Genomic DNA, 20,235 nt, shown 5'->3' with positions numbered 1-20,235 from the left:
TAATGGTCAGGGGTCCCTTTACCTTTAAAGAAGCTGCAATATTCTGATCAAAGTGATAGTATTGGATGTACTGCCTTTCCATCTTTAGAGCAGTGCCGTATCTACCAGAATGTGTGAACTGGCTCTTTTTACGGTAGAAGTAAATGCTTGCAACTATGTGTTTCCAAAAGTGCCAGAGTTTGCTATGTCAAACTTTGAATCTGCATCCACACAATCCATGTGGATTAAGAACACCTCAAGGTCCCCACCAGACTGGCGTTTTTGTTGGTGTTTTCTGCAACATGCAATTGATGCAATGGCCGCGTATTAGTGGTGGATTTACACCGGACTGTAAACACACCATTTTGCTTTTATTGGTGGCTTGGTGATGCTTCCCCCAAGCTGCCATACAATTGCCCTCTGGAGAGGCACTCTTGCGCTATAGTGCCACAAAACTAGGGTAACAAATGACTCTGGAACATTTATGGTATAAAAAGCTATAGGATAGCTCAGTTAGTTAGAGCAGGGGTCAGCAAACTTCTTACTTAGACCTTGTAGGGGGCCGGACTATATTGTGTGTGTGGGGGGGGGGGAATGAACGAATTCCTATGCCCCACAAATAACCCAGAGATGCATTTTAAATAAAAGGACATATTCTACTCATGTAAAAACACGGTGATTCCAAGACCGTCTGTGGACCAGATTTAGAAGGCTATTGGGCCATGGGGCTGCCTTCAGATGTCTTTTAAAGATAAAATAGCTGCTTATTTCCTTCACATCTGAGGGGAGGGCGTTCCACAGGGCGGGTGCCACTACCGAGAAGGCCCTCTGTCTGGTTGCCTGTAACTCCACTTCTCACAATGAGGGAACCGCCAGAAGGCCCTCGGCGCTGGACCTCAGTGTCTTGGCTGGACGATGAGAGTGGAGATGCTCCTTCAGGTATACAGGACCGAGGCTGTTTAGGGCTTTAAAGATCAGCACCAACACTCTGAATTGTGCTCGGAAACATACTGGGAGCCAATGCAGATCTCTCAGGACCGGTGTTATGTGGTCCCACATAAGTTATAGGACATGCACTGAATGGAACTGAGACAGTATGTCTGGCCCAAGACATTCGTAAGAGCAGTTTTGAAAGCGGGATCTGCACAGAACCTCCCTGACACTTTCGTGAGCACAGATAATCAAGAATGCAAAACAAAAAGCAAAAGAAAAGCTGTAGGAAAGCCATCGAAGACAGAAGCCATGCTAGAAGCGATACCCTCTACCCTGGAAGCCCCGTCCCCTAATCGCCACGGCATCGAACAAGCTTCTTCCTCTTTTTCAGCTGCTACCCCACTGCCAGACACGCTTGCCAGAAGCTATTAGTTTAGAGCCTGACATCTTCGCAAAAGGGAACACTTAATTGCTTTCTGAAGTCATTCAGATTCCTGGGATTTACAGTTCGCAAGTCTAGACAGCCACTTTTAGTGGCAGTTTGCCCCTTGGAAGGAAGGTGTGGATCCGTCCGGACTCCTACCCCACACTCACTCCCGATCGGCTCCTATCCTGGGGGGCTGACAGTGTAAGGCTCCGCCTTGCCCTGGAGATTCTCCATACAGTGGTACCTCGGGTTAAGAACTTAATTCATTCTGGAGGTCCGTTCTTAACCTGAAACTGTTCTTAACCCAAGGTACCACTTTAGCTAATGGGGCCTCCCGCTGCTGCCGTGCCCCCGGAGCACAATTTCTGTTCTCATCCTGAAGCAAAGTTCTTAACCCGAGGTACTAGTATTTTCCGGCATATAAGACGACTGGGCGTATAAGACGACCCCCAACGTTTCCAGTTAAAATACAAAGTTTGGGATATACCCGCCGTATAAGACTACCCCTCTTCCAATGCACACCAAATAAAAATTTTAAAAACCGGTCTCCAGTCTGGCTCGGAAATCCGCTCCACTTCCCAGTGGCCAGGGGCTTCTGGGGCCAATTTTCAAGTGTATTTCTGCTTCATCTAGAGAGCTTGGTGTCCTCTAATTTGTTGTCGTTTTGTCCTTTGGTGGGGAGTTGCTGCAGGGGCTGCTGCTGTAGCCGGTGTATAAGACGACCCCCGACTTTTGAGAAGATTTTCCTGGGTTAAAAAGTAGTCTTATACGCCAGAAAATACAGTATTTCTGGGTTAGCGGAGTCTGTAACCTAGAATCATAGAATCATAGAGTTGGAAGAGACCACAAGGGCCATCGAGTCCAACCCCCTGCCAAGCAGGAAACACCATCAGAGCACTCCTGACATATGGTTGTCAAGCCTCTGCTTAAAGACCTCCAAAGAAGGAGACTCCACCACACTCCTTGGCAGCAAATTCCACTGTCAAACAGCTCTTACTGTCAGGAAGTTCTTCCTAATGTTTAGGTGGAATCTTCTTTCTTGTAGTTTGGATCCATTGCTCCGTGTCCGCTTCTCTGGAGCAGCAGAAAACAACCTTTCTCCCTCCTCTATGTGACATCCTTTTATATATTTGAACATGGCTATCATATCACCCCTTAACCTCCTCTTCTCCAGGCTAAACATGCCCAGCTCCCTTAGCCGTTCCTCATAAGGCATCGTTTCCAGGCCTTTGACCATTTTGGCTGCCCTCCTCTGGACACGTTCCAGTTTGTCAGTGTCCTTCTTGAACTGTGGTGCCCAGAACTGGACACAGTACTCCAGGTGAGGTCTGACCAGAGCAGAATACAGTGGCACTATAACTTCCCTTGATCGAGATGCTATACTCCTATTGATGCAGCCCAGAATTGCATTGCCTTTTTTAGCTGCCGCGTCACACTGTTGGCTCATGTCAAGTTTGTGGTCAACCAAGACTCCTAGATCCTTTTCACATGTACTGCTCTCAAGCCAGGTGTCACCCATCTTGTATTTGTGCCTCTGTATTTCCACTGTATTTCCGTCAAGACGTCAACGGCTTCTCTACAAGTCCTGCTGAGTTTTGTGGCCCAGGCCACACACAGGAGTACGACGTGGATTTTGCTCGGCTCTTGAGCTCTCTGCTGCTTGAAATTGGACCCTCTGTGCCGCGAAACAGGGGGGCTTGCCTCTTGGTTCCATCTGAATCCCAGCTAGACTCCAAAGTTGCTGTGACAACCAATGTGGCCAAGGCTCATTTCACACAAGGTTGAGCTAGGCCCTTCCAACTTTTATTTGCTCAGGGAACCAACCTGACATAATACGCCTGTCCCTATCGGATTAGCTTGCTTCTTCTTCCCCAAAATAGACCGTACACTGGTGCCCATTGGGAACAGTAGGGTGGAAGCTGGGGAGACTAACAGGCGCCAGAGACACCTGAGTCTAAGTTTGTCCCCATCCTTCTCCACGCTGAATGCTACAGGGACAATAGGGAGACAGAGGAAACTGAAAGTGTCCCCGCCTGGAGAAAGAGGAGACAGTGTGGTACAGTGGTTAGTGCTGGACTAAGACCTGAGAGGCCAAGGTTTGAATCCAACCGACGGAGGGAGAGAATACGAGTGACTTGCCCAAGACCGCTTACTGGAGATGCAAGATTCAAAACCAGGGTTGCCCTGAGCCATGGTTCAGACTTTACACGGAGCTGTAAGACTGCACCAGCTCTCACCTTGACAAGGTAGGGTTCATTAGGCTAAAATGGTCTATTCAGGCCACTAGACCACAACCAGCCTACACCCTAGAGCAGTGTTGGTGCTGACCTTTAAAGCCCTAAACAGCCTCGGTCCAGTATATCTGAAGGAGCGTCTCCACCCCCATCGTTCAGCCCAGACACTGAGGTCCAGCTCTGAGGGCCTTCTGGCGGTTCCTTCACTACGAGAAGTGAGGTTACAGGGAACCAGGCAGAGGGCCTTCTCGGTAGTGGCACCCGCCCTGTGGAACGCCCTCCCACCAGAGGTCAAAGAGAACAACAACTACCAGACTTATAGACGACATCTGAAGGCAGCCCTGTTTAGGGAAGTTTTTAATGTTTGAGGCATTATTGTATTTTAATATTTTGTTGGAAGCCGCCCAGAGTGGCTGGGGAAACCCAGCCAGATGGGCGGGGTATAAATAATAAATTATTATTATTATTATTATTATTATTATTATTATTATTATTCAGCAATCTTTTTCAGCCGTGGGCCGGTCCACCGTCCCTCAGACCATGTGGTGGGCCGGACTATCTTTTTTGGAGGAAAATGAACGAATTCCTATGCCCCACAAATAACCCAGAGATGCATTTTAAATAAAAGGACACATTCTACTCATGTAAAAACACACTGATTCTCGGACTGTCTGCGGGCCGGATTGAGAAGGCAATTGGGCCGCAACCGGCCCCCAGGCCTTAGTTTGTCTACCCCTGCCCTAGAGGACAGCAGCACTTTTTTAATTTGCAGAGCGTTCTCACAGATATCCTGTGTCAGAAAGTGGATCCAGTTATTTCTGTTTTTCAGGCACTTCACTCCATGCCTCTCTACAGTGGAGGGGCAGAGCATCTGTTTTGCATCCAGAAGGCCTCAGGTTCGAGTCCCGGTCTGACTTGCTATAAGGCAGCATCCTGTTCTCCTTGTCTTCCTTGAAAAGCCCTTCTGAGTGCTAGAAGGCAGGAAGCATACTCCTCTCTAGAGCTAAGGACCACAGCCTGCCCCTATATATTTGAACCCAGAGCCCCCCCTGTCCAGCTAGGGCACTGGGTGCAAACAACAGCTGCCCAGAGAAATGACACTTAGCTGACGCGGTTCCAAGGCCTTTGCTGCAACCCTGGGTAATGTGATATAGACGAAGCTCTAAGAGGAAGGGAGAGAGCAAGATAAATCAGGATTAGACAAGAAGGAGAGTGCCAAGCCTAGAAAGACGCCTTCCTTCAATGACACCCCAAGACACACACACACACACACACACTGCCCCTAGCTGGGTTCTTGCAGGCCGCGGCAGTTTTCACAAGGATGAAAAAGACTCAGGAGGAGATAAATGGGATTAACTGGGATTCACGTGTGGGTTAGGTTTGAGCCCAGTAAACACCTGCAACTTACAACCTACTGCTTTTTCCATAAACCGGTTCCAAATTCCATTTCACTTGTCCACGCAGAGTCTACACGTATGAGCAATCCACTCGCAAGCGTAGTAAGGTCCTCGATCCATTGGCTAAACGGAGCTGTACATTTATCTTTCTCTGTTGTCGTACTATAATTTTTTAATTCCGTTTCTAAAATTTCGCCATTTGATTGAATAGCTCCACAAACTGACTTCCCGCCCTCATCTCCACAGGGTTTTTGTTCAAACCCTTTTCCTCCTGCGTTATAGATCAAACGCTTTTACAGAAACCCTTCTAATGCAATTTCCTAATCATTTACATTTATCTTTCTAATGCAGCAGTTATCAGTCTTTTGGACATAATGTTAACTGTTAACAATTGCTTTCGTGATATATACCTTTTGTTTTTTTCCTTCCTTCCTTCCTTCTTTCTTTTTCAAACCCCTTTTTATGTGCTGTATTTAATTTTTTTTAAGAAATGAAAGAGCCCTACAGCCGCTCCCTTTCCAGCCCATGAAAACACTCATTGGGGAGAGGAGAGTCTTCAGACCCCAAGATCCAACTTCAAAGCAAACTTGAGGCCTGGAACTTCTTTTAGTTTTAGTTTTAGCCCCACTGCTTGCACCCCATCTGCAGAGACCGGGAGCCTCGCGGTGGAAGCGATATCAGCCCTGAAACTAAGACACAGAGTCCCTTGCCAGCAATTCCCATTTCCTTGGAGGCCACCCACAACCGGGGCAGCTATTTGGCGACTGAGCTCAAGTAGCAGGGGAGAGGTATCATATAAGAAGAGTGTGGCATTTATTTCTGTCTTATTTTAAATTAAAGCATTGTTATCCATTCCAAGCCTCTGAGGTACAGAGCCTATAACTCAGTGGCTGTCTAACTTTTCCCTCAGGGACACACTTCCAGAACAAAAACTGGTTCGCGCCACACCAATTTTATTATTATTATTATTATTATTGCTAAGAAATACATTGGAAAGCAAAAAAAAAAAGAAACCACTCCTGGCAGTGCTTGATTTATAACACAGAACGCAGCTACTTTATAATATGATCATGGGAGACCCAGAAAGACTAAAACAATGTAGCTACATATGAACCCAAATAATTCCCTTAATAGAATATTGATTGCCCTCGAATCTCACAGTCGCGTTTGCCAAACTCTCCTGCCACACCCTTTGAAAACCACTGCTGTAAAATAATTATGAAATTAATTATGCTGTAAAATAATTATGAAATTAATTAGGTGAAATTATGCTGCAGGGTAAGGGACGCGGGTGGCGTTGTGGGTTAAAGCCTCAGCGCCTAGGACTTGCCGATCGAAAGGTCGGCGGTTCGAATCCCCGCGGCGGGGTGCGCTCCCGTCGTTCGGTCCCAGCGCCTGCCAACCTAGCAGTTCGAAAGCATCCTCGGGTGCAAGTAGATAAATAGGGACAGCTTACTGGTGGGAAGGTAAACGGCGTTTCCGTGTGCTGCACTGGCTCGCCAGATGCAGCTTGTCACGCTGGCCACGTGACCCGGAAGTGTCTGCGGACAGCGCTGGCTCCCGGCCTATAGAGTGAGATGAGCGCACAACCCTAGAGTCTGGCAAGACTGGCCCGTACGGGAAGGGGTACCTTTACCTTTACCTATGCTGCAGGGCCAGGTGACAAGTCGCCCTCTGACGTTGTCATCTCACCACAGCACCCGTCACCGAGGCCTAAAAAGACCTGCCCACCTTACGCAGGTGCCTGGAAATAATTCCAGGCCTTCTGAGGAGGGAGTGGTACCTGGAAGTATTAAGGCTTGCATTTATGCATTTGAAATATTTGTTCAGCCCTCTGGATTACGGGTCCCCAGCGCTGAGCCTCGAATCTGTTCCCCTTTCTCTAGAGACCCTCAGAGGTGCACCCAATGTCCGCTGGTTCCCGTGCCCATTAATACATGCAGAAAATAGTCATTCTCAGCAAATATTGGTTAGACAGCTCCAGACTGTATTTTCTACCTCGTTCCCCACCCCACCCCCCAAAAAAGAAGGCCAGCCATAAAACGATGCTTTAAATTTACATCTGCACACCAGAAATAGACCCGGGCAGAACTTTTCGGATGGGGAGGCTGGGTCCCAATAGCTCAGGTTTGTGGTTTGCTGGCCGCAGATGTTTTAAAAGGCAACATAATGATCCACTGCGAGAGAAAATAGGACAGAGCTATTTTTTAAAAGGCGAACAAGTGACAGTAAATCCTGTGTTTGTGAAAGAGGCTTATCCCCAGCACAAGGACTGCTTAAAAAAAAGAGAGAGAGAGAGACTTGGAAAAGCTTGATAAATGGTCCTTATTTTTAGTTGGCCTCCTGAAAAACATCTGCAAATCGAAGAGCGTCACTGGAGAAGGAAGAAATGCTACGCCGCTGCAGGATTATATATTCATTTACTTGCAATATTCCTGTATTGCCTAATAACAAACAAGTGGCTGGATGGGGCTTAGCCTTAAGTCCCTGGAAGTCATAATTGTCCATTATATCCAGAGTGTGTGTCTCCCCTCCCATCTACCCCAAAGCCTCTCGCTGTATGTCTGAGATTAGAGGACAAAGGAAGGGTTTCAAAGTCACAGGCAGTGTTAGAAACTCAGCTATATAAGCTAGGTGCCAAATGGACTAGTTCCTTTTAAAACTAAAATTCTACGATTCTATGATCTCAACTGAGTCACTTGATGTACCGTATTTTTTGCTCTATAAGACTCACTTTTTCCCTCCTAAAAAGTAAGGGGAAATGTGTGTGTGTCTTATGGAGCAAATGCAGGCTGCGCAGCTATCCCAGAAACCAGAACAGCAAGAGGGATTGCTGCTTTCACTGCGCAGCGATCCCTCTTGCTGTTCTGGATTCTGAGATTCAGAATATTTTTTTTCTTGTTTTCCTCCTCCAAAAACTAAGTGCGTCTTGTGGTCTGGTGCGTCTTATAGAGCGAAAAATACGGTAGCTTGCTCTTCCAACAATTCATTTGTACGCAAGGAGAAACACACACACACACAGTAGAAACAGTATTAAGGCAGAGATTTTTAAACTGAGGCCGCCAACTCGGAAATCTCTTTGCAGTCGCAATTGGACCCATGCCAGTAGCAAAACGTGCCTGGCAAATTTATAACACAGGCCATAGGGTGCAGAGTTTAGCCGGAGCCTGGTCCCAGCACCTACCTTTTAAATAAATATGTAAATAAAACACCGACTGTTACTAAGCCCATTTATGCTGTCTTCCAAGCTTCTGTCCACTCCCAGATCAGCACTATCCCTCCAGGAATGGATGGAGCCAGGTGAGCAAAAAATCTGAACCAGCCCCATGGGAATGCAGTTTATTGGCAGTATTCCATTCAATACTCCAGACTTTGCCCCAGAGTGATGGCTAACAGGCCTAGGGCAACAAAAAGAGAAAAAGGTAAAATACACCTGGACAGTTAAGTCCAGTCAAAGGCGACTATGGGGTTGTTGCGCTCATCTCACTTTCAGGCCGAGGGAGCCGGTGTTTGTCCACAGACAGCTTTCCAGGTCATGCGGCCAGCAGGACTAAACCGCTTCTGCTGCAATGGGACACAGTGACAGAAACCAGAGCGCATGGAAATGCCGTTTACTTTCCTGCCATTTTTGTTGTTTAGTCGTTTAGTCGTGTCCGACTCTTCGTGACCCCATGGACCAGAGCATGTCAGGCACTCCTGCCTTCCACAGTTTGGTCAAACTCATGCTGGTAGCTTCGAGAACACTGTCCAACCATCTCGTCCTCTGTCGTCCCCTTCTCCTTGTGCCCTCCATCTTTCCCAACATCAGGGTCTTTTCCAGGGAGTCTTCTCTTCTCATGAGGTGGCCAAAGTATGGAGCCTCAGCTTCAGGATCTGTCCTTCCCGTGAGCACTCAGGGCTGATTTCCTTAAGAATGGATAGGTTTGATCTTCTTGCAGTCCATGGGACTCTCAAGAATCTCCTCCAGCACCATAATTCAAAAGCATCAATTCTTTGGCGATCAGCCTTCTTTATGGTCCAGCTCTCACTTCCATACATCACTACTGGGAAAACCATAGCTTTAACTATACAGACCTTTGTTGGCAAGGTGATGTCTCTGCTTTTTAAAATGCTGTCTAGGTTTGTCACTGGCATGCTTTCAAACTGCTAGGTTGGCAGGGGCTGGGACAGAGCAACGGGAGCTCACCCCGTCTTGGGGATTCGAACCGCCAACCTTCCGATCGGCAAGCCCAAGAGGCTCAGTGGTTTAGACCGCAGTGCCACCTGCATCCCTAAAAAGAGAAAGCAAGCTGCCCCAGAACATCAGCACAGGGCAACCCACCCGCAATTGTCATATGACTGTTCAGTTCCAGCCCTCAATCTGGCAAATAAGGACTTGAGACCCTGTTGAACCACGTGCCTCAGGGGGGCTGAGGTGCACTTTGGACAGCAGTAAATCACACCCACCAGGAAGATTCAGGGCCGTATGACCCCAAAGCCAGGCTGCAACTCTCGTCTTCAAAAGCAGAAAAGAATTGGCTGAATTAGCCTGAAGCTAAGCTGGCAGAGCCTAGGACTTGCTGATCAGAAGGTCGGCAGTTCAAATCCCCACGACAGGGTGAGCTTCCGTTGCTCGGTCCCTGCTCCTGCCCACCTAGCAGTTCGAAAGCACGTCAAAGTGCAAGTAGATAAATAGGTACCGCTCCGGCAGGAAGGTAAACGGCGTTTCCGTGCGCTGCTCTGGTTCGCCAGAAGCGGCTTAGTCATGCTGACCACATGACCCAGAAGCTGTACATCGGCTCCCTTGGCCAATAAAATGAGATGAGCGCTGCAACCCCAGAGTCAGCCAGAACTGGACCTAATGGTCAGGGGTCCCTTTACCCTTTACCTTTTAAGCTGGCAGAGCGTCAGACTCTTAATCTCAGGATTGTAGGCTCGAGCCCACATTGGGTAAAAATATTTCTGCCTTACACGGGGGGGGGGGGGTGTTGAATTAGTTGGTCCCTCCCAACTCTACAATTCTATGATTCTAAGACAAAACAAACTAACCTGATGAAAGGTGAATATTTAAGGCACACGTTTCTGACACGATGCAGAAAGCATACCCGGGCAGAGTTTTGTAGTACAGTGGTACCTTGGTTTAAGAACAGTCCGGTTTAAGAACGATTTGGTTTACAATCTCCACAAAAATGGAAATAGTGTCTTGGTTTGAGAACTTTACCTCGGTCTAAGAACGGAATCCGAATGGTGGAAAGGCACCGTTGGTGGAAGGCCTCATTAGGGAAAGCACGCCCTGGTTTAAGAACAGTTTTGGTTTAAGAATGGGCTTCCGGAACGGATTAAGTTCGTAAACTGAGGTACCACTGTGTTTGTTAAAAACAAACCAGATAGGGGAAACTGTGGCATCTGTATAGCAGTGAACTGAAATGGATTCCAAATATATTTTCCCAGGACTGGAAGCCTATACAGCAAAAGCTGTGATCAGTTCCTTGTAACATAAAGTTAATTTTTTCTGTCATTCCCTCATACTGAACTGCTCTTTGGAAAGAGTTCTCTAAAATCAGAATAAAGCTGGCATTCAAGAATATAGTGGGGCAACCCTACTCACTAAATCTGCTGCCCCACAGATACATAATCCCTCTTGGACTGGGATGCCCCCAGATCTCCCCAGTTGAACCTTTGATTCCATCTGTTCAAAACAAGAGTCTGGCAAAAGCTTTTTGGCGTTGCATTTTCGGGGGGGAACAACAGGTTATTTCTCATGCTGATGATGATGCTTTTAACTTGTTAACCAATGTAAAATACTTGGTGGAAATGACCACTATGTCAATTTAGTCCCGTTTGTCTACAGAGGCTTTTGGTTATAATTCCAAATGAATTCGGTGCCTGTGCTGAGAAGCCATATTACAACAGCAAACCTCAACATTTTAAAAAACCTATCCAAAGCTAGCACCACTCACCCCTCAAGGTGACCTTAAGTAGCGTTCCTCCCTGTGTTAGAAACTCAGATATATAAGCTGGGTGCAGAAAGACTCCTTAAACCAGGCATGGCCAAACTTGGCCCTCCAGCTGTTTTGGGACTACAACTCCCATCATCCCTAGCTAACAGGACCAGTGGTCAGGGATGATGGGAACTGTAGTCCCAAAACAGCCAAAACAGAATGTCTACTTGCCGTTTTGGAGCCAAACGGCTCAAAAGCCTTATTTTTCAAACAATGGACTGACTGTGACTGATTCTCAGTTAAATGTCTGGCTAGTTCGGAGGACTAACTTGAGCTAGCTTAAGAGTTTTGAGAACTGAAAGAAGAAAAGTCACTTGATCCAGATCAGCCAACAAAAATATAGGCCTATTCTGTCCTCTTTTCCTTAGTGGTGACTGTTCCTGCTCAGGCTGCCCAGAAAACGCATTTTGGTTCCCGAAATTCATCCTGATTGTATAGATAAAATATAACTGATAGAATTCTATAGGGTGGGGTGTTAAGTGTGTGAAAACAGTCCCGATCCAATGATCTCCAGATGGTGGAGACATCCTGGTGGCCAGTCATCTTCACTTGGTCACAAGTGGTTGAAAGCCAGGTGCGAAATGTGCCTGGCTAATTTTGAAGACTGCTGCCTTCACCTGTTTGGATTATTCTGATTATTCAGGAGTTAAACTTCCCATATGTATGAGTCCAGAGGTAGCCTCAAGACCTTATTCTGTGCAATTTGGGGATAAACAGAGAGCAAAGGCCAAAAAGATAGGTGGCCGCACCCGTCAGTCAGTAGGACAAAAAGAATAGAGGGTGACTTTTTCTTGGTTTTTCTGACATGGCCAAGAAGCCACAGCAGATAGGATGAAGGAAACGTGTCTAAGCAGCCACCAGTGACTTAAGAATCCTCAAGTACAGTGGTGCCCCGCAAGACGAATGCCTCGCAAGACGGAAAACCCGCAAGACGAAAGGGTTTTCCGTTTGCAGAGGCGCTTCGCAAGACGAATTACCCTATGGGCTTGATTCGCAAGACGAAAATTGACGAAAATTTTTGAGGTTTTTTTCCGCTCCAAAACCCCTTTTTCTGAAGCGCTAAGCTGCTAAAAGCATTTTAGCAGCAAAACCGCTAATCCCTTAAGCCTTAAAAAGCCGTTTTTAGCCCTTAAACTGTCAATAGCGCTAACAGCGCTAATCCGCTAATGGGCTTGCTTCGCAAGACGAAAAAACCGCAAGACGAAAAGACTCGCGGAACGGATTCTTTTCGTCTTGCGAGGCACCACTGTATCATCTTTATTTGGACTGCTAGAGGGCTAGGAGGTTCCCAGAGACATTGCGGTGACAATAAAGAAAAACAACAACAGTGTCCTATAGCACCTTCGAGTGTCATCTTCAGTTGGGTGTGTCTGTGCGCGCTTATACAAAATGAAGAAATTGCCAGGTGCACAGTCTGTGTACAAGTTAAGCGCAGTGACAACTCAAGGCGACAGTACTTGGTGATAACACAATCTTCCTAGCTTTACTGTGCTTACTTAACGCTGTAGCGGGAGAGAAAACCTTGGACCTGATTGAGTCCTAAGTAAATAAAATCAAATTTACTGGTAAATTCCAGTTCATCTATTTCAGCCTTTGAAGTCCCCCACCCACTGGAAAACAGTGCCTTTCAGGTCGGCGTCGGAGCGACAGTAAGAGACACGGGGCAGGAATAATTGGCAGTTCTCCAGACGGAAGAATGCAGAAAGTAGAATCCTCGAAGGATCAGTATTGGGAACCTGTTCTTTTAAACTTGTTCACACATGACCTAGAGTTCGGGGTGAGCAGTGAGGCAGCCAAGTTTTCTGAGGATATGAAATTGTTCGGGGTGGATAAAAAAAACGGGACCAAGAGGAGCTTCAAAGAGACCTTTCCAAACTGAGCGGATGAGCAGTCAAATTCAGTAAAACAAGCATCATAATATTAAATATCTTCATTTCACAAATACACTAATGGATTCTGAACTGGCATTGAGTGAATTCCATGTTGGGAACCATGAGGAAAGAGCTGAAAATAAAACTGCGGATATTATAACGCTGTTATAAAAATCTATGGTGCGACTGCATTCGGAATACTATGTATGGTTCCGGTCGCCTCGACTCAAAAAGGAGACTGCAGGTTTGGGAAAGGGCAACCAACATCATCAGGGGGGTGGAAAACACCCCTGCCTGCCGAGGGAAAGCTTCAACATGCCACGGTGAAACAGGATCGAAAGCTTTTTTCTCCCTCTCTCATAAGTCTAGAATTCATTGGAATATTCAGAAAGTCCTTCTTCATTCAACACGTAGTTAAACTATGGAACTACCCGCCTCAAGAGGTTGTGATGGCTGGCACGCTGAACACTGGAAGCTGATCTTTTCCTCGCAAAACAATCAATGGACATCGATAAAAAACGATCAAATTCAGAAGCCAGTCTTCCAGAGTGCTCTGCTTGCTGACCTGAAAGTCGCCGTTCTTCAAAGGGAGACCGCACGGAATGGCTGAACGAGGATTCACGAGGAAAGTTTGATTGAATTTATCCAGCCCTCAATCTAGCGCACGGCTCTGAAAGCGCACGCCACAATAAATCTGTTTGCCTTTCAAGGTGCCGCAAGTTGAGCGTGCAAGTTCGTGTGTGTGTGCGCGCACTTGTAATAAATCAACCTAGCCACACCTCTGAAACTTGCCACCGTGCAGAGAAAAGTTCTATTTCTTTCCCTTTTTTTGGCTGCAAAATGCAAACGTCTGTAGAAAAGAAAACTTCGGGCAAAATAAAGCTCATATTCTCCTACCACATACACGTGAACCGTATCAGTGTAGTCAGGGCCCGGTGAACTGCAACGAGCCCTAGCCACTCTTGGAACGAAAAGAGCGAAACTTAAACATTAATAAATTTCCAAAATGCCAGCCTCAGCTGTCCTTCCTTTATTTTAACTCAATGCACGAATGACACATCATGTTTGGCCTTTCATAATGACCTTAAGCAAACGAAGACATGCGTAAGACGCAACCAACTCCTTCATATTTGTATATTTTATAGGCTAAAATGTGGCACTTGTCAACCTCCAAGCTCACTGCCCACCTACTTCTTCCCACATTGGCTACTGGTTTGGACTGGTTTGGAAGGGAATGTTCACAAACATTCTAATCAAATATCCTTTATTAAGCACAGCATTAGGTATTAGGTACAGCAAACCACACATTATCAAACATACACAAATTGTGCAAAATACGAGCTCAGCAATTCAGGGTTTGTTCCAACCAGATCTTTAACTCCAGAGAAAATCAATTTGCATAAATAATATAATACAACACTACCACATCACCGATCAATTAAGAACCACTAAATCTCTTTATGGGAAGCGGGTGGCGCTGTGGGTTAACCACAGAGCCTAGGACTTGCGGATTGGAAGGTCAGCAGTTCGAATCCCTGCGGCGGGGTGAGCTCCCGTTGCTCGGTCCCTGCTCCTGCCAACCTAGCAGTTCGAAAGCACGTCAAAGTGCAAGTAGATAAATAGGTACCACTCCGGCAGGAAGGTAAACGGCGTTTCCGTGCGCTGCTCTGGTTCGCCAGAAGCGGCTTAGTCATGCTGGCCACATGACCCGGAAGCTGAACGCCGGCTCCCTCAGCCAGTAAAGCTAGATGAGTGCTGCAACCCCAGAGTCGGTCACGACTGGACCTAATGGTTAGGGGTCCCTTTACCTTTAAATCTCTTTATAATGTATTTCTACATGGACAGCACTCAAAAATTCAGCCACTATTAAAGTAAATATTAAATAAGGGATATGAGTGGTTACATTGTGAAGAAATAATGGGAGGTCAGATAAAAAAAAGATTAAATAGGGGTGTCAGGGAAGGGTGTCAGTAGAAGCACTGCAAGCAGATATTGCTGCTTCTGTGAGGGAAGGGGTAAAGTCATTTTGGCTGGGAGAAACCTCACGTAGAACCTGGAAACAGGAGACCCTCTGCCCTTTTGCAAGACCCGAGCAGGGTCTCAAGCAGGCAGAAAGACTGAACGGCGAGCGGTGGAGTGGGAAGGAGTCCTAGATGGTATAGAGGAAAAGGGCAGGGTGCCCAGAATGGAGAAACAGGATGAAGAGCAGGAACCTGGGGGAAGAATGGGCGGAGACAGAGGTCTGAAGGAAAGAGGGAATACTGAGCTGAAGGGGGGAATCAGGAATTGGACAGGTAAAATTTTGGAGGGTGGGAGAATATGAATGGGGGAACCAAGGAGGGAGGATGGGGAATCAGTGGCGTAGCGTGGGGGGTGCAGGGGGGGCCGGCCGCACCGGGCGCAACATCTGGGGGTTAGGGTTAGGGGGCGCAAATCCACAGGTTAGGGGGCGCAAATCCACGGGTTAGGGGGCGCAAATTACTTGCCTTGCCCCGGGTGCTGACAACCCATGCTACACCACTGTGGGGAATTGCTGAGAGGGCTGCATGTTACATCCTGATTCGTGCAAACCAGCCTGATCTTTGGCTGCAGGACTGATTAGACTGTTTAATAAATGCAAGAGAAAGCCTACATTTTAAAAAAGCATTTTGTTCTCACTGAAAGGCCGAGGGATGGAAACAATGTTCAGCAGAGGGCGACAGTTCTACTGGGCTCTTAAGGACAGAATCACAGAACTGCAAAGTTGGAAGGGACCACAAGAGCCATCTAGTCCAGCCCCCTACAATACAGGAATCTTTTGCCCAACAAGGGACTCGAACCCATAACTCGAGTCTCATGCTCTACCACATGGGTAGGCAAACTAAGGCCCGGGGCCCGGATCCGGCCCAATCGCCTTCTCAATCCAGCCCGTGGACGGTCTGGGAATCAGTGTGTTTTTACATGAGTAGAATGTGTGCTTTTATTTAGAATGCATCTCTGGGTTATTTGTGGGGCATAGGAATTCGTCGTCGTCGTCCCCCAAATATAGTCCGCCCCCCCCCCCCCAAGGTCTGAGGGACAGTGTGCTGGCCCCCTGCTGAAAAAGTTTGCTGACCCCTGCTCTACCAGCTGAGCAACTCTGAATATATAGGGTTGTTCTACTCAAGAGCGGACCTGTTGAACTTAACATTCCCAAGTTATTTATGCCTTCCAGGGCATTTTTTTCAGCCAGAACCCACAGGAACTCAGTTCCGGCCACCTCTCAAGGAGAACAAGGAGAGAACAAAGGAGGCTTTCATGCTAAGCTCTGGCGCCTTTTTTCCTAGAAAAATAGCACCAGCGCCTTCTAATTTCAAAAGGTCTACTCGGGAGTAGAGCTAATATTGGCCAGAGCACAGTTTTAAAAATCTTCTATTCAGATAACTTAGGTTGGTACATAGGCATTTGAATTTCCCAGAAAATTCAATCAAGCGGAAGGCAGTTTCAAATTAGGATTAGAAAAATATTTGAACTTCTTAGGCACAACGCAAAAAGTTCTAGTCCCTGGACAACTTCCTAGCTCTGAGTGGGTCTCGTTTGCTACCTATCCTTAGAGAAAAGCTTTCGTAACAGTCTGTACACTTTTTTTTTTTTTTGAAACTGGGGTGGTGTGTAATTTTTCCATTTTTGGAAACACAATAAAAAATTCTGCCCTTCCTCGCACCTGTTCCAACCACACACAAACACACACACACACAAACACACACACACATTTCCCAAAGCTCTGGGGGAGGCAGGAGACTCTGTCTGCCTCATACACCTTTATGGCACATGATCGATTTCGCAGTGCCAAGCAAGTCACATTGAACTCTTCCAAATTAATCCCTCTGGCAAACACGGCTTGCACAAAAGCGGCAGCCAGCTCCATTGCCTTGCCTTCCTCTCCATGCCAGCATCAAGTCCTGCAGCCCTGATGCAGTGGCAAAGCGCAGGTTGCTGCTGCCGTCTCCCCATGCCAGTCCTTGAGCAAAGAAAGCTGTGCCAACACCCTCACTCAAAATCATTACGGAACGGCAACAACTTTAATCTCAAAGAGGGATCGCCTTGCATCCGGCCTCAGCTCTAAAGCCAGAGTCCAAACCTGGGCTCAGCTCTGAAAAAAAGGTGTGCCTCTGAGCATATGCAGAGTACATTTCCAATGATCATGTAGATTTGAGAACTACACCTCTGGAGGAAGAGAAGGCAAGAACTAAATATTGGACCCTTTGGCTCTGACAACACCCCCCCCGCTCCCGCTCCATCACATCTGGAGGGAGAGGGCAGAGTTGGCTTCTCGTCTTCCAGAATAGCAGCGAAGAGAACGAAAGCAGGCAGACAGCTACATCCCATGGGTCTGTGACCCAGCAATAGCAGTCAGTAAAGAAACCTGCAATTCTCCTCTGAGATGCATAACAGAAGCCCATACAACAATTTGCTGTGCAGAAGACATGTTATTATTTTGCGATATCGCCTGCCCTCCTTTTTCATAACCAGACAAGCAGGCAGATTTTCTTCAAGGGGGGGGGGTGCTCCTGTTCCTCTCCATCACCTCATCTGGACCTGAGCTCCACTGGTTCTCCCAGCCCCCAGTGGCGTAGCGTGGGTTGTCAGCACCCGGGGCAAGGCAAGTAATTTGCGCCCCCTAACCTGGGGCAAGGCAAGTAATTTGCGCCCCCCCCCCCCGCTGCACTGTCCCTCCCCCAGATAGTCCCTCGCTCTCTCTCCGCACCGCACCGCACGCCTGGCACCCTCCCCTCCACAATGCACGGCGACCCGGCGGCTCGGATCCGATTCGCACAGCCAGCACTGCAGTGAGAGAGAGTGAGTGAGCCAGGTAGGGGCAGAGAGCTGCGAGTGCGAGCCCCCCCCCCCGATGTTGCGCCCGGTGCGGCTGGCCCCCCCTGCACCCTCCACGCTACGCCACTGCCAGACCCCCACCAAGATGAGAAGATGCCAGAAATTCTCACCTTGGTCCCACAGAGTATGTAAGTCTCTAACAGGGTTCTCCCTACAACCACTCGCCCCCCAATTTCCAATTTATTGAACTCCTCTTTTTAGAAATTCGCTTACTGGATGCAGTGCCTGTCATTTTCTATGTATATATATATATTTATATATAAAATTTCGACCCAATCTTGGCATTCTGTTTCCTGGAATGAATGAACAACTGAAGCAGTGATTCATTTCGGCGACTTTCACACCTAACAGCTAGAGCTCTTTTTCCATCATTGAGCAGAATTTTCTGCTCTGAAATCACAGGAATGAACTAAGCCCGTATAAATCGACGAACCACAAGTACCAGACTCCAGAGAAGGGGCATAAAGAAAGAAAACAATGGTGGAACAATAGAGCAAGTCCTAAACAGAGCTGTGCCAGCTGACATTAAGAAAGCGAGGAAGATTTAAGTGAGAAAAATTTAAGCCACCGGTCAAGGGGTCTCAGAGCTTCAGACACCCTGACATTCAACACCTTTCACATTCACACTGCACATTGAAAGCACATTCTTTCCCCCAAAATATCCTGGGGAATGCCGTTTGTTAAGGGTGCTGGGAATTGGAGCTTGGAGGAGGGTAAACTGCGGTTCCCAGAGGTTGTGCTCTTGTGGCACCGCTATTTTCTCTCCCTACACCTGAGCTAGGGACGCGGGTGCTGCTGTGGGTTAAACCACAGAGCCTAGGACCTGCCGATCAGAAGGTCAGCGGTTCGAATCCCCACGACGGGGTGAGCTCCCGTCGCTCGGTCCCTGCTCCTGCCAACCTAGCAGTTTGAAAGCACGTGAAAGTGCAAGTAGATAAATAGGTACCGCTCTGGCGGGAAGGTAAACGGCGTTTCTGTACGCTGCTCTGGTTCGCCAGAAGCGGCTTAGTCATGCTGGCCACATGACCCGGAAGCTGTACGCCGGCTCCCTCGGCCAATAAAGCGAGATGAGCGCCGCAACCCCAGAGTCGGTCACGAAGGGACCTAATGGTCAGGGGTACCTTTACCCTTTACCTCACACCTGAGCTCCCCAAAAGAGAGGGGCTGCGTCTCAGACACTCCCTGAGCCTCAAAGCCCTTCAAAACCCTAAGGATGTTAATATTTAAGTTAAATTTTATAAGAACTGTGATTTGGAAAACCGTTAAAAGGACATGCAATGAAATTCAACCCAGGGGAAGCGAGGAAGTCCCTTAACAATGTTAACAAGTGTTATTTTCAATAAGGCTATGATTTATGTTTGTTTGTCTTATAATGTTGTGAAAACCAATAAAAATTTTTTTTAAGAAACAAAAACAAAACCCTAACTGGCGAAGTCGCGGCAGCAGCTGGCGGGAATTCACTCTGCACGCGCTCAGAGGCGCTCTTCTTCCTTCGAGCCTCTTCCCCTGCTCCGAGCTGCCAGCAAATCCCAGAGGCTGAGCCTCGAAGGTAAAGGCGACGGCCGAAACCAAAGCGGGACCCCCAGCAAAACGGGACCCCCACCCCCCCCACCGGCTGTTGACCAACCTGCAGCTCGCACCAGGCCACCTCGACGGTGGTCTCGGTGTCCAGCCCCTTGTAGACGGTCTTGAAGGAGCCGCGTCCGATCTCGATGTCGAACTTGAGGAAGCGTCCGTCGGGGGACGTGGCCACGGCGCGCGTCTCGGCCTCTTCGTTCTCCTCCTGCTCCCAGTGATCGCGCTCGGTGGGCGGCTGCGACGGCGCGGCCTCGCGGGGGCTCTCGCTGCCCGCGGATCCCGGCGCGGCAGGAGCGCAGGAGGGAGGCGGCGGCAGCAGCGGCGGCGGCGGCGCCGCGCCGGCCGGAGCTACCACCGCCGCCTGCAGCTCCCGTCGGGGCGCGTCGGCGCCGTCGAAGCCCCTGAGCGCCGCCAGCTCGGCCGAGCTGCGGCGGCTGATCTTGTAGTTGGAGCCGCGGCGGCCGGACAGCCTGCGGCCGCGAAGGCGCGCGGCTTGGAGAGCCTCGTCGTCCACGCCGCAGCCGGCCGGGTCCGCCGCCCCGTCGGGCTGGGCCACGAGCGCTCCGGCGCCCGAGCCGGGATCGGGAGCCCGCAGCATGAGCATCGGACGGCGAGGCGAGCGGAAACACCCGGGACGGAGAAGGAGCGCCTGCCGACTGAGCCCGTGCGCCCTGCGGCCGCTACGTGCGCTCCGGAGACGGGAGCCGCGGCACCGCCCCCTCCAGGCACCGTCCTGCCGCCGCCGCCTCCCCGCCTCTCCTCCGCCCGCCCTCCGGCGCCTTCCTCCGCCCACCGCCGCCCCTCTTCCAAGGTAGACAGCAGGCAGCTCCCCACACTCGCCCGACGGCGCCCCTCCCCAAGCTGCCCAGGACGCGCCGCCGTCCAACTCCCCACGCGCGCCACCCGCCACCTCTCCAAGCTGGCGCGCCGATGGTTTTGCGCGCCCATCCTAGACGGGAAAGTGGCGGCGAGGTTTCTTTA

The 20,235-nt window shown here is 48.8% G+C and overlaps 1 protein-coding gene across 1 annotated transcript in view; it reads right to left on the bottom strand.

Annotated features, from left to right (window-relative positions):
• WNK4 (WNK lysine deficient protein kinase 4) overlaps positions 1-19,907 on the bottom strand; it is a 69,512-nt gene extending 49,605 nt beyond the window's left edge. The window contains exon 1 of the mRNA XM_083407503.1: positions 19,304-19,907. Coding sequence (XP_083263629.1) covers positions 19,304-19,858 — 555 coding nt within the window. The 5' untranslated portion in view covers positions 19,859-19,907. The remainder of the gene's footprint in view (positions 1-19,303) is intronic.
• Between the last annotated feature and the right edge of the window lie 328 nt (positions 19,908-20,235).

Source organism: Podarcis tiliguerta (genome assembly GCF_965153285.1).
Source record: "Podarcis tiliguerta genome assembly, chromosome: 13".
Classification (NCBI taxonomy): Eukaryota; Metazoa; Chordata; class Lepidosauria; order Squamata; family Lacertidae; genus Podarcis; species Podarcis tiliguerta.
The sequence above is the reverse complement of the archived record's forward strand: the minus strand, read 5'-3'. Positions and strand labels throughout refer to the sequence as shown.